Here is a 14,986-nt window from a genome sequence, read left to right on the forward strand (position 1 = left end):
CCACGAGGAAAGTGAAAACCGCAATCGACAGGATCGATTAGAAAATACACACACGACATTTCTCCGGCTGTGTCCCGATCGAACGACACTCGCGATGAAAAGTCTGACCCCCGATGGCTGGATCGGGCACAGTTTCTCCCGTGTCGGACTTCGCAGTCGATTCCGTCGCGGATTCGCGCGGCTCACGATCAACCGTTTGCCATTTGACGCGGCGAGGTTGCACCTAGCGATGGGATCAAGTTCCGTTTGTATTAAATCTAGTGTCTTCGCGACAAAATTCTGTTCGCGCGAAGCACGGAATCACAATGGGACGAAGTTTCGTTTCAACGAGACACAGAATTCGGTTATCAACAAATTGAAGCCGCTGGGAGGATTAGAATTTCCAGCTTCCGGTTACTCGTCATTTCCGGAAGCCGCGGAAATCTTCCCCGAATCTCGTAATTCCTGATTTTTCCTAATTTCCTAATTTTCCTGGAAAATTGTTACGCTTTGCGAGAAGTTGCTCGAGCCATCGAATGACAAAGCGTTCCAATTTTATACAAACGGCGCCGTCGAAATGGTCGTCCGTCGATTGTGGAGCTTCCGGATTTTTGTTAAGAACTAATCGGTGAAAACAGGAAATTGACAAGAGAATATCCGTACCGCTAGACTCCGTCCAACAGAATTTACTATAAGAACGTAACGACTAGGTATGTCGAATGCAGTAAAGTGACTTTCTTGGGTCATTCATATAAATGGTTCTGTGGCAAATAAGTTTCTTGAAATGAAAGCGGTCTACCTGTGCTAGCCGCTCGATACACAATACCTTCGTTTTGTAATGCTTTGAACACAAGCTTCGTTCAAATTCACATAGATTCGCGATCGTATAACTGGGAATATCAAAGCTCCCCGTGAAAATCATTCTGAGAGGTAGAGCATGGTCTTCTTTGATCTAAAATCGAGTGAAGCATGGTCGATTTTACGAGTACCAGTTGGCTACCTTTCGGCTAACTCGGAGGACATCTTTCGGCTAACAATTGTTTCGTTTTCTACCAATTATTTGACGCGCTTTCAGGGACACTTTTTTCAAGAGTAGCTAAATCAGAAATCAATTGAAGCATGATTGATTTTACGAGTACCAGTTACCTACATTTCGACTAACTCGGAAGACATCTTTCGACTAATCATTGTTTCGATTTCTACCAATTATTTGACGCGCTTCCAGGGATACTTTTTAAGAACAATCGACGCGCACGAGAGAGCGTCATTCCCATCTCTGGACTCGCATTCTCGGGCCCATCGCTGGTTACACCAGCACGAATTAATTTATGTCGTTGGAACGCGCGACACTGTGTAGGTGTACGGACACTTTCTCCACGGTCGAGGTCTCCCCATATAGGAGCTCGGCTTCCTTCCACACAAACGGATCTCGACTTTCTCCGGTTTCGCGGCGGGGCCCGCGTTGCGTCATGTCGAGCGTGGGCACCACGATGACTGGGCGAAATAATAATGCGAAGGTGTTAACGCATTTTTATCGCCGGTCGGCCGTAACACCGGAGATTAGCCGGCTGACGATGTTAACGCTGGTAGTGGCTGAAATCGCGACGATAGAGAAACGGCCAGAAGAAAGTTGTCGAGAACTGCCTCCTCTCTAGAAACCGGCGATTACGTCTTCGAACATTTCGATTCGGTATAGATCTATGCATGTGGATTTGTCCGAGAGGCGTCGCCTAATTGTTGCAACGTCGAGTAGGTTCGAGCAAACCGTGCAGAGATTTAAACGAAGTTAGCGTAGCCGAGAGCCACGCTCGATTAGGGTGTCCGCTTGTTAGAAGTCCAATCCTTCTAGCAACGAAAGTAACGAAAGTAACGAATGTATATTCAAACTGACGACAATTCGTCCCAATGTTCATCAGCCGAACGTTCCGCTTTTGCAGACTCCTTCGACAATAGGCCATTTGGTAATTTTTGCCTCCGTGACGATTATTTCGATTGCTAAAAGGAAGCGCGAAGGTTTAGTTCGATGAAAACAGACTCGAGAGGATAGAGACACCAACGGGCCGGTTTAACAAAATATTCACCAACTTTATTCTCAACGGCATCGGTTAACAAAGTAGGGTAACAACAACATCGTATAAAAAAACTATACATAATGGATACGTTAGATGCGAGACAATCTCGTCGAAGGGAATAGTGATAGGATCGTGTCAGTCGATTAATCGATTGGGGAAACGCTTAATTCTCTAGAACTTATCGGTAGACCTACGGTAATATATACAGCGGCTTATTATACAATACTATCTCGGACAGATCTTTTGTACAAGCATTCTATGGAGGGGGGGGGGGCGATGGTGCGTTCAGTGATTGGGGAACGCGAAGTTCGCGGGCGCGCCATTTTGATTCGCGGCTAGGGGCGGCGGGACCAGGTCCTGGCTGATGTCCTTCACGGTTGGCTTCGACGATCTGTCCCACCTGACCTTGTTCTCGTCGACTTGACGCTGCTGAGTCACGGCGTTCTGCTTCGAGACCGCCTCCGGACTGTAAGGAACGAGCTGCGTGCCCTTAACCTGACCGTCCTTGCGGTCCTCCCATCCCCCGTGAGGATGATGATGATCCTCGGACGGGAACCACTCGGAGATCCAAACGGGCTTCCAGATCTTCTTCCACGCGGGCACCCAGATCTCTTTCCAGGCCGGCACCCAGATCTGCTTCCAGGCCTCCTTCCAAGCCAGCTTCTTGTCCTGGATCCACTCCAGCTTCTTGTCCGTCTTCCAGATCTGCTTCCAAGCTTCCTTCCACTCGAGCTTCTTGTCCGGAACCCAGATCTGCTTCTTCGACGGCTTCCAGATCTGCTTCCACTCCTCCTTCCAGACCAGTTTCTTGTCGTCCACCCAGATCTGCTTCTTAGCCGGCTTCCAGATCTGCTTCCAGGCCGACACCCACTCCAGCTTCTTGTCCGGCACCCAGATCTGCTTCTTTGCCGGCTTCCAGTACTTCTTCCACAACGGTTTCCAGATCAGCTTCTTCTTCCAGAGGTCGTGGCTGGTGTACTGCCAGCCGTGATGGTCGGTGCCGTGGTAATGCTCCCCGGGTATGCCGACCTTGACCCATTCGGGTATCCAGATCTTCTTCCAGGCCGGCACTTGGATCTCCTTCCACGCGGGCACCTGGATCTCCTTCCAGACCGGCTTCCAGATCTTCTTCCAGGCGGGCACCTGGATATCCTTCCACGCCGGCACCTGGATCGGCTTCCAGACTGGCTTCCAGATTTTCTTCCAAGCCGGCACCTGGATGTCCTTCCACACGGGCACCTGTATCTCCTTCCACACCGGCTTCCAGATCTTCTTCCAGGCCGGCACCTGGATCTCCTTCCACACCGCCTTCTGCGTCGGTACCCAGATCGGCTTCCAGATCTTCTTCCACGCGGGCTTCCAGATCTGTTTCTTCGCCGGCTTCCAGATCTTCTTCCAGCCGGGCTTCCAGATCAGCTTCTTCTTCCAGTAGCCTTTATCGTGGTGGTCGTGATGGTGATCGTCGTGGTGATCGTCGAGGCCCCCGCCGCCGCCGCCGCCGCTGCCGCCGGAAGGGCCGTAACCGCCGCCAAGGTCGCCGCCACCACCGGAATGGGCCAAAGCGCCGATGTCTCCGCCCCCGGAATGGCCTAAACCGCCGCCAATGTCGCCGCCACCGGAGTGACCATAACCGCCGCCGATGTCGCCGCCGCCGGAATGGCCGAAACCACCTCCGCCGATGTCGCCACCGCCGGAATGGCCGTAACCACCGCCGATATCGCCACCGAAACCACCGCCGTGGCCACCTAGATCGCCGCCGCCGTGACCACCCAAGTCGCCACCGCCGCCGTGGCCACCCAAGTCGCCACCGCCGCCGTGTCCACCGCCGAAGTCGCCGCCGCCGCCGTGTCCACCGCCGAAGTCGCCTCCGCCGCCGTGTCCACCGCCGAAGTCGCCGCCGCTGTGTCCGCCGCCAAAGTCGCCGCCGTAACCGCTAAGGTCACCGCCGCCATGGCCGCCTCCCAAGTCATCGCCCCACCGCTTCTGGGCCGCTGTTCCGTACCTGAGAGAGACGGAGCAACGTCGCCATGATTCAAATGCAAAAACTGGGCGAGAGAATTGGGTGATCGGCGTCGATGATTATGACCGAAACCGTAAAATTAAGTAAATAATAATCTCGTGAAACAGGAATTTATAATAGACCCGATAGATTCCTGCGAAGATAAACTGTTGTTGAATGGCTTCGTCTTTCTCCCGTTAATTATGACAGTGAGTGGATAATTAGCACCAACGATCGTTGCTTTCTTAATCGCGCATGCGAATCGACAAGCGATGCGAGCCTCGCGAAATATGTTCGTTTCGCGAATACAGTGGATTTTATATCCCTAATTGACGCTGTGATTGTACACAGATGATTATAGTTACCGACGTTATATAGTTAAGGTTATATGTATATATAGTTAAGATTTTATAGTTACAGTAATGTCTCTCTAATTGACGTCCTGATTGCGCACATAAATGGACAATTTGGGAAGACGAGGTACGATTATTCGAGCCTTGCGGTCTATTTTTATAATTATAAATTGCCACAATTATAAAAACGAGCCGTAAGGCTCGAATAATCGTATCTCCTCTTCCCAAATTGTCCATTTTTGTGCACAATTACAGAGACAATTGGAGAGAATTTACTGTAACGAGTATACCCCGAGCAGTCTACTTTCCAACAATAAAACAGACATTCCTGCTGTTGAACAGGTTTTATGCGACTCTTCTATGCAACGCGATGGCGCCGAATGTGAGAACGTCTCACAGTTTCGACGCGTTTCTCGTGAGAACCAGAGACAAATTAACTCGAAATCACACAAATGTGTGCTTAAGAAACGCAGAATCATTTGCATTCGAACGACTGCATTCGACTGATATCGATTTTATTTAACACCGAACAAACGTATTGTAAAAGTACGGTAAAGTCTCCCTAATTGACTCTCAGATTGTACAGAAAAATAGACAGTTTGGGAAAAGAAGAAATTTTTACAGTAATCGCGTGTCAATAAAAACGAGTCGCAAGGCTGGAATAATCGCACCCCTTCTTCCCAAATTGCGCAGTTTTGTTTACAAGCTGAGCGTTAATTAGGGACAATTTCCCCTAAAACGTGTCGCATTGTAACAATTGCGAGATCAAATGGATTTGGTTGAACAAATTTTTGCAACTATTTCTCGCGTGGAGATAGATTATAACACTAAACAAGCCTATTGTAAAATTGTCTAAAACATGCTACTTTGTAACAATTGCGAGATCGAATGCATTTGGTCGAACAAATTTTTGCAACTATTTCTCGTGTGGGGTTAGTGCCAAACCATTTGCAAGAGCATGCTTGCGATACTTTTGTACAACAACAAAAATTACAATCGGTGCAAAATGACGTGGTTTAATGTGACAGATCGTTAGAACGAATCAGAGATGAAAATATACGTACGGTATTTGTTTCTGAGACTGTTGCTGAGACTGCTGCTGCAACTGATTCTGATCCAACGCTTTGCTCGCCACAAGAACGGCCTGCAGTAGCACAACTAGCGCAGCCTGTGAACAATATAATCGCGCGGAGATTATAGGGTTTTTTTTTATCGTCGAACGGGAGACAAGCGACGGTAAACACGCAGCATTTAGCACGGCGAGTTTTTCGTTGGCGCCGGTGTTTGCGAATCGGTAGTGCATATTTGTACACCGAGCTAAACGCACACGAGTTTGTTTGCGCCAGTTGTGTGAAGGAATCACTCCGTATTGATGGAACAGCGGGGAATGCGAATTCTCGCGTGTTCGCGGCTCGTCGCTTTCGAATCTCGCTGTTGATCGATAATCAAGTTATACGTTTGCCGATAAACAGCGAGCGACAACGAACCGCCTCGCGGTCCCGCTCTCCCGGTCACTCGCCTCGTTTCCGAACTGGAAACATTTCTCTCGGCCATTTAAAAATTGTAAACAGTCGACAACGATGCGAGAGGATTTCTAGAAACCGGTCGGATCTCGAAGAGCAAATTTGAAAGATAAAGCGATCGTTTCCAGAAGAAAATGGAATCGATGCTTTCTATTTGGTTTACGAAATTTCCCGCGAACACGAGACTCTCGAAAAATGGAATTCTCGAAAGATTCCAAGGTCTCGGCCAGTATCGTCTCGACGACCGCGAGAAGTTCCTTCGTTTTCTTTCTCTTTTTTTTTCTTTTAGTACACCGACTGTATCGCGCGTAAGAACGAGCATCGCGAGTAAGTAACTGTACCGAAATTACGACCGAGCACCTTCCAAGTTCGGCGTAAACGATGCGGAACTTATTACGAAGCCTCTCTCAGTCGGCCGAACGGATCTGTAACAATGCTTGAAATGTTCCGGAACAGAGTTCGATTACCGTGCGAGACGGACTGGTCAAGACGATCGGAATCTAAAGTAAAAGAAAGCGTTAACAACGTTTAGGATTCTCCGCGGATGCGAACGGTTCTCAAAAAAACAGAGAGACTTTCGATTCGGAGTGGACCGGTGGGGCCGTTCGTGCACGACATACGCCGCGAGCCGGGCTCCATATTTTCGCAACGGGTTTCACTGTTTCGTATTAATATATTTGTGTCACGAGCGTCGACGCGAAACACGGGGCAGCGTTACGTTTGTCCTCGAACAAGGAAACTCTGATACAGAGAATCGGAACGGGATGATGCTGGAATAACAAGCGTGCCCCCGAGAATCTCGAGAAGTTACTAGGACGAAAGATAGGTCACGCTGCGTCGATCGAATCGCAAATTATTCATAATTCCTTAAACCGAAACGACTAAATAAATAATAGAATATTGTGCCCTGTTATTCTTGAAAACATGTAATATAAATATATAAATAACTCGCGAATGACTATTTTTAAGGTTTACGATTAAGTACACTCGCTTTACTATGAATAAATCTCATCTGAGATTTGAAAGCTTATAATAAAAAAAAAGAGAAAAATAGGCTAGAATACACGATAAATAGGCGATAATGTTTCATCGAGAAACCAAACAACGGTGCGGCTGCTTTTACCGAAAGACAGTGAAGTACGAAAGAGACAAACAATGGTAACAATGGTAACAATGGTAACTTCTTTGTTCTAAAAGTGCGACGGAAATGCGGATGATTACACGACGAACAAATGTTATATTTAAATACCGAGATCCGACGCTTCCAACAAAGTATCTGGAGTATGAAGTACCCAGGGAATCGTGGCAGCGTAAAAAGGTACCATTTCCGAGCGGAGCCGTCGACAGAACCAAGAGCCACTGTATATATGTCGATCGGATCACACACTACTTACTCCAGATACAATTGTCTCGAAGCTTCACCGTGTCCCGCGTGTCCCAAAACGGCACCGTGAAAAAGGTCGCCGACAAAATGGCACCGGAAAAATGATACTTCGTACGTCCGGTTCCCGCGTGCACCCGGAACGGAGGATATTCGCGGACGAGATAAACGGTGGTTGGTAAACTTATTTGTGAATGGTGCAAACTAACCGCGCATCCCGAGCGGATCCTCATATTTCTCGCAATGCCGCCCGTCGGGCTCGGGCCGCGTACTCTTGTTCCCTAAGTGCAGGAAAACGTAACTTACTTCGTCCAATCAGCGGAACGCCGTAGTTATATAGGCGCGTATTCTCCCCCGGCCGGGAAGGTGGCTAGGTGGTGTTCCCCGGCCAGGTAGCACGAAGGTGGTGGTAAAATTGACCGGGTGGAGGAGGCACGCTCGGAGAAGACGGCGATGGTGGTGGCGGGCCCAGCGGACGTGCGTTACGGAAACCTCGTACCTGTGCCGGCTAGCGATGGGTCCGATTCGGTCCCTCGGCTGGAACACCTTCCAACGGAACAGGTAAGAATATACGCCAATTTTTATTTGTCGATCTTCCGTTTCATCCAGCTTTTTAACACGACTCGTAATGGAAATTTCTAGTACTAATAACTAGACGAGAGTTTATAAATATTGTTACATTATTTCATTAAAACTGTTAAGAGATAGAATGTATTTTTATTTGATTGATATTTTGTTTTGTATATACAATTGCTGCAGATTATTTTTATTTCGCATGAAGATTCACTATCTGGTAATAATGTCTTAATAAATTAATAATAATAAATAATAATAAAAAGTTAATACTAATAAATAATAATAATTAATTAATAGTAACCTATTAAATAAATAACCTCGACATAACCTGATGTTATTCCGTTCTTTCTTTTAGCCGGAATAAAATTCGGTTCTTTTGACATTAACAATTCAGCATTCGAGTAAACGTAGAGACATACAAATATAATCTTTCGTTAACTTCTAAGAATTTATTAGAATCGAGAAAATTCTAATCATTGTAACGGCGAAGAAAATGGCAAGGGGTGAACTGGGACAACGATTTTCGTAAAAATAACTGATATATCGGGATCGTGTTAAGACCGCAAATAAAAAGTGTAAAAAGACATGCTAATTTTAACTTAAAATTAGCTAAAGTTTATCGCTAGTTTAATTCTTTTGTGCGAAATTATAACCGTTTAGTGTGTGTGTGTTAATGTGTGTGTGTGTGTTACAATTACATTTTAGTTTCGTTTGTAATTATGCTATGGATCTGTGGTTAAATCTTGTTCTTTAAAATGACTTTATTTTTTACGAAGAGTACACGCGAAAGTTCAATTACTATTATCGTTGCATTCGACCATATTTATTTTGAAACGAAGATCAATGACACCGAGCCATTAACGTCAAATGCCGGATCCTGGCGAAATGGACACGTAAACGAAATTTCGAAGCCTGTCAAATATATTCCGATTCAATTATGCATTTAAATGTTAACCAATCCCGGACACGGGGCACACTAAACTGTAATATTTATTAGGTAATTCTTCTGTCTAGTATCTCATGCAAATGAATGACTCCGACCACCGTGTAAGGTTTGGAGAAATACACGACATTCCTGACTTGTGTTTTACGCGAAAAGAAATGTATGCTTGAAATGGAAATGCGTCTGTTAGCTTCGAACATTTAGGCAAGGTGATTCATCGACCAATAATAATCACCATACTTCCCGAATTAATTAAACGACGCTGCGAAAGGGGCGAGTTTTTTAACAGTATCGTGTACAAGATTGCAACACTATGAACAATACATTCGCAATTTCTATTCAAAATTACATTCTAAAATTCTCCATTTCTCCGTTAGATAAACAGAAATTATTTATTTGTATTTCATTTTCTCCCATCCTCTTCAGATTTCTGTAATAAAAAAACCCATAGAATCTGCAGAAGTACATTTCATCGTATTTCCAAAAAATTGTGACAAAAGCAGTCATCATTATCTCGATCAAGGGTCATTTTATTCTCAGGAATGTTATCGTCGGATGTTTATGCAAAATAAAAATTGTCTGCCTGGATTGCAAAAAATATAAACTAAACAGCAATGCTCTTTCTGTCTGCAATATTTTTATTAAATTAAAAGTAATATATTCGCCGTTTTCTAATTCTTTCGATCTCGCTGCAATTTCAAAGCGCAATTACTCAATTTCGCGATAAATGCATAAAATCTGCAGTTATCGTCCATCCTTCGGTAACACACATTCTAATTCCTCATATTATATTAACATCTTGACCCTTCAGAAATGAATTGCTGCAACTTTTAGCAAAAAAATACAATTCAATCGAGGATCTTTTATTTCATTAGGAAATTTCATTAACAAAATTGCTCAGGGTGCTCTCTATTTCTCCAAAAAGATTTTCCCGAAGGACACGATCGTTTCATCCAGTTCTTAACAATAATATCGCCTTGATCAAGGACCACGAGGAAATTGGTCCCATCGCTGGGGCCGCTCTCCTTCCTCTGCGCCAGCGTCCACGTCCACCTCCTACGAGCCTGGACGATCTTTCTTTATACCGCGGCGCTGCGCGGCGGCCCATCGTTCCGGAGAAAGTGATCGGGAACGCGATCCGGTCGAGCGAGTCAAGCGGTTTCGTTCCCCATGGGTATTTACGCGAGTCCGTCCAGCGAAGGCGAAGTTCATGGCGCGGCAAGGTTATGTATCAAGGTTATACTTCTCGTGCTCCAGATCGGCACGAGGATCGGCACGGCGCGGGGAGATGGAAAGAAATCGCGCGGGGTCCCATCGGCGCCCCCCGTGGTCTTTTCACTCCCCAATTTCTTTTTTTTTCCTCTTCCGTTCCTTCGTCTTGCAAACGATTTAATCGATTTCGGAACGGGCGTTCGTCTGTCGCCGCCGGTTTCTCTTCCGGATGCCCTCCGGGGGCTGCTGCGGACCCATCGCCGCTTTTCCTTTCACGCGTGCCCTCGCCGCCGTCCAATTGACCCCCGAAAAGACCCGCGAGCGATAACGAGGAGAAAATGCCACGTATCGACCGGTATAGACGGCTGCTCGCGGCGCGACTGTTGTCATAGAGCGTTTCGTAAGCGATGGTGAAATCTTGCCCGGCGTCCGCCACGGCGAATTCCGATCGGAATTTACCGGCAAAGTAAATAAATAGGTAAGAAATGGAACGCGCGATGTCGACGGCCGGGCTCTGATCGGACGCGGAACAGCAGAATGTTGTATAACTCGCGGTCGGTCGGGCAACTTATTTGCATGATCGTTAGGCTGCGAATCTTTCCGCAAAATGGGAGCGTTTAGTCGCGAAAAACAGGAGCGAGCAAATATTTAATTCAATAATGCCGATGTTCTCGACTATCTTATCTAACATTTCGACTTCTATATTTTATATATATATATATATATTTTATTTTATATTTCATTTTATATTTTATTCTATATTTTATTTTATATTTCATTTTATATTTTATTCTATATTTTATTTTATATTTCATTTTATATTTCATTTTATATTTTATTCTATATTTTATTTTATATTTCATTTTATATTTTATTCTATATTTTATTTTATATTTCATTTTATATTTTATTCTATATTTTATTTTATGGAGATCAGATTTTTTCACCAACCAGACGATTTTCGTGACAAAAATCAACTGTACCATTAATTTTTTTCAATGCTCGTATAATATCTTGCGCGAAGTATGAACGCGAAAATATGTGCAATCGAGTCGTCGCACACACGATAAATATTTTTTTATGTACATTTTTTATTTACATACATCTTGATGCGACGCAAATAGCGATCCGCAATTTATTTTTGTCGATTACCGACTCTGCTCTTCGACAGTAAAATATTACTGTAACTATGGGCTTATTGTTAAGTTTGCAGCTTAATAGTTAACTATTAACTGTTATAGTAAATATTACTGTGACGAGGAACAGACTTTTGGACGAAACTTAAGGAAATTGGACATCGTTGAACGAGACTTTCAGAATCACAGGAATTCTGAGCTTAGAATTTTGTTCGGTGAAACAATCTTCTCGGTAATGAAAGTGTCCGCGCGCGCGCGCAAATAAAAAGAAACATGAACCCCGAAGCGTTCTATGCAAAAAATCGCGGAACTAATTGTTACTGCCAATCACAGCCACGCGGCTTTACTTGCGAGACGAATGGAAATAAATTTCTTTCAGTTGTAGGATTTCTAACGGCGCGTCTCTCGTTAATTACGCATTCGGTTAGTCATGCGTATATTGGCTGCCGACTGAAACGCGTGCGCGATTCGAAAAGTTAGTTAATTTGAAAACACGCTGATCTCGTTGAACCACGTTTGTAAATAAGCTATTAACGATTAGGTGGATAACGAGACAATCTTAAAAACTTGATCGCGAAAATTTTCATAAAATTCGGTTTCACTTTACTTTTAATCTATTACTGATCCTTATGTTTTATTTCGTTAGACGTTTAGCATAGATTTTAATGAAAAAGGATCGATGTGTGTGTGGAAAATACATGTGTTCCTAAGTAGTCCAATTTTATTCATAAATTATTTTATTTCTTTGATGTTTAATCATTGTTTAATGGGTCAAGGAGTTTTAGTTTTTGTTTCCTAATGCTGTTCATGAAACATATATAATATATATTTTATATATGTAATATAATAATTATTAATAATTATTTATTACTATATTATTACTAATATATTATATAGAATGGAGAATATAGAATATAGAATATAGAAATATATATATGCATAGAAATCTATATTTATATGAGATTTTATCGTTCCCGTTTATGTCAAAACAATTGTGCAAAATCGTACATGCCGGTCTCTATAACGAACCAAATGGCGCGCTTATACGGAGATAATTCCGTGCAAAGAGAACATGGATCTTCGAAGATCTCGGGAGCCCAAGTTCGCCGATCGGGAGCCACCACCGATCTTGGAAACTTTCGAGAGATTGAATCGTCTTGAACGACGCAACAAGGAGGTTACGACCGCGGCGGGGTCTACTTGAAAAGCTCGTAAATTGTAGATGCCTGTGCGAGTGAAAGCACGATAGCCGGTAAGAAGAAAATTTGTAGCACAAATACTGAAACTTCGTGTACTTTTACCGCAGAGGTTACGGAAAAATGGAATCTCACCAGACGCCGATGTGGAATCGCCTAGAATCCAGGACGAACAAAACGGTGTGCTAATTCCTGCTATCTTTTCTACAGAAAATGTGCAAATGCCGCTATTACGCGAACACTATTATTCCGTATTTAATCTGGCATAATGTGTACATAGCAGAAAATATTTTTATTATTATTAGAAGTTCGAACAAAAATTGACAGATGCATACAAAATAAAATAAATTCAACATAAATCTTGATTTATACTTATTGTTTGCCAATCTTCGCATCGATGTATATAAATATCGACGATAGAAGGGTGAAATTTTATTTCGATTCAAAAGACACGAATAACATCCATATTTAGTAGATCATATTCCAAATCTTCATAACGTGTCTGGCACGGTATTACAAGGCAAGAGTTTGATATCAAAATCGTAGTGAAAATACGGGTAGCTAAAGAATCAATTCTTTGTCTCAGCGTTCAGCGTGTTGGTAAACGTTGAAACGATAAGTTGTTAAATTTCATCGACACACGCACACGTGTTTACGGATGAAAGTGAATTCTTTGCTCTGGGCTAGAGAGCCAGACGTCTGGGTGTCCATGAAACCATCGGAATACGTTTCCCGCCATTCCGGTCCGTAAATCATACGGCCGCGTGCTCCAGATTTTCGAATTCAACGGGACCCGAACGATCCGGCCCGGTCCTGGACGTTTCACCTTTCATCGTATCCGGGATATTTCCACCTGACATAACTATTTCCGCGGTGCCTAACGAAAAGGATCAAGTGTCTCCCGAAAGTCACGATTCCTCGAATCCCTCCGCGCCGCTTGCTTTCTGCTCACCGTCGTGATTCTGTCGTCATTGCTTGGTTCACAAAGATGGCTGAATCACTGGAAACGATAACAATTTCTACCTCTACATTAAAATTATTTTTAAAAATGTTCGTTCATCGATTAAAACACACTTTGCGGATGAAATCAAATAAAAACATGCGCTTGTGGCGAAAATGTTTAAAAAATTCTAGAATGCGAAATTCTATAGAATTTATGACCATGTCCATTTATCTTGGATTTCAGAAGATTCTTCGCAGTAGAAATAAGAGAAACACGCGAACTTGCGAAACTTTTCCAAAAAATACTAGAATGCAACATTCTAGAGAATTTAGGAGAATTTTTATTTACGTTCAGTAGATGAAAATGATATTAACACGTTCGGTGCCGCATCGTTCGCATTCGGGTGACACTAATTTTTTTATTAATTTTCAACACTAACTTTTTTATTAATTTTCAAAATTAATTTTTATCGCAATAGATTATTATTATTATATTGCGATAGATAAAACAAACTGAATCTTGCTAGAACGTTTAGGACGCAAAAGAGATCAAATACCATTTGCTATGGTAACTTTTAACATTCTAATTTACGTTCCATCGATTGAATTACTTCGATTTTTGGGGAATGATTTCCGGCGTTAACTGTCCGCGGCGCAACTTTTGAATCGCCTTGTACAAAATGGTGCCCGATGGCGCCGCGTAACTATCTACACAGAATTGTAAATAGATAGAAACGATACAGTGTGTATTTGCGTGTGTCACATACCATTCGCGGATCGCGTGGGACGAACTTGAAAGACTGGCGTTTGAAATATTTCAAAGGCGCGACTGTAAATAAAAGACGACGGCGGCATTCGAAAAGTTAGCGTTTGCAATCCAGATATTCGGCTTGCGGCCACGGTACCTGCGGTTCGCTTTCTACAGGACTCGACCATCGACATACCTGTCGATTCGTCTTTCCGAACCTTTTTCTCGGTATCTGGGTCACATCCGCGAACAAAGGAACATTTCCTTATTAGATAACACTAATTCTTCGATGCGGAGAAATCGGATATATCGCGTTTGCGTTTTTAATGGAAACCGACGGATGGAATATTTATTATCGTAGTTTCTCAATAATCTATCGAACTGCTGTATAAATTCTGAATTTTATTTCAGCGTCAAGTAAAACAAATATGCGCGAGAGAGCAAGCTAAAGCAACAGCGAATAATTGAAATTCACGCTGTCGTACTTCGCTATGCAATAAGTCAACACTATTCCTATCACGGCCGTTTTTAAAATTTCGATTAGAATTTCCTATGTACAACATAATTGCATTAACACATTAAGTGCCGAATATTAACTCGAAAAATTAACACAATAACGAAGCAATTTAATTAATGACACCGTAACTAGAAAGTGAAAATTTTCCGTAGGAAACTATTGATTCAGCTATTTTGTACTTTGCAAATCTTAGTAACATTCCATTTGTTCAATATATTATAATAAAAATGAATTTCAAAAACCTAGTTAAAAATTAATGTCACCCATACGCGACTCACGCGGCACCGAACGTTTTAAACTTCACGATTTTTCGATATTCACTTCCTTTTTTATCGTTTGTTTTCGGAGAAAAATTTGTAGTCTGTCTTACTTACCACGACCGATCGTTTGGCCGGTCTCGGTAGGAATA

The 14,986-nt window shown here is 43.3% G+C and overlaps 1 protein-coding gene and 1 long non-coding RNA gene across 2 annotated transcripts; both read right to left on the minus strand.

Annotated features, from left to right (window-relative positions):
- Positions 1 to 2,043: 2,043 nt before the first annotated feature.
- LOC117228941 (uncharacterized) lies at positions 2,044 to 7,628 on the minus strand. The gene is made up of 3 exons (XM_033485045.2): positions 7,517 to 7,628; positions 5,468 to 5,571; positions 2,044 to 4,053 (listed from the first exon to the last, which is right to left on the minus strand). Exons 1-3 carry the CDS (start codon positions 7,538 to 7,540, stop codon positions 2,337 to 2,339), a joined length of 1,845 nt encoding a protein of 614 aa, XP_033340936.1. The 5' UTR covers positions 7,541 to 7,628; the 3' UTR covers positions 2,044 to 2,336.
- Positions 7,629 to 12,643: 5,015 nt separating this feature from the next.
- Positions 12,644 to 14,986, minus strand: LOC143260863 (uncharacterized). The gene is made up of 2 exons (XR_013035133.1): positions 14,952 to 14,986; positions 12,644 to 13,370 (listed from the first exon to the last, which is right to left on the minus strand). It is a non-coding gene; the product is annotated as an uncharacterized LOC143260863 (long non-coding RNA).

This window comes from Megalopta genalis, chromosome 1 (genome assembly GCF_051020955.1).
Source record: "Megalopta genalis isolate 19385.01 chromosome 1, iyMegGena1_principal, whole genome shotgun sequence".
Classification (NCBI taxonomy): Eukaryota; Metazoa; Arthropoda; class Insecta; order Hymenoptera; family Halictidae; genus Megalopta; species Megalopta genalis.

Coding starts and splice junctions, on each gene's coding strand:
- LOC117228941 (XM_033485045.2), bottom strand. CDS start 7,540: ATGAGGATCCGCTCGGGATGCGCG. Junction 5,572..7,516: donor GGATCCGCTCGGGATGCGCG/GTTAGTTTGCAC, acceptor TATTGTTCACAG/GCTGCGCTAGTTGTGCTACT. Junction 4,054..5,467: donor CAGTCTCAGAAACAAATACC/GTACGTATATTT, acceptor CGTCTCTCTCAG/GTACGGAACAGCGGCCCAGA.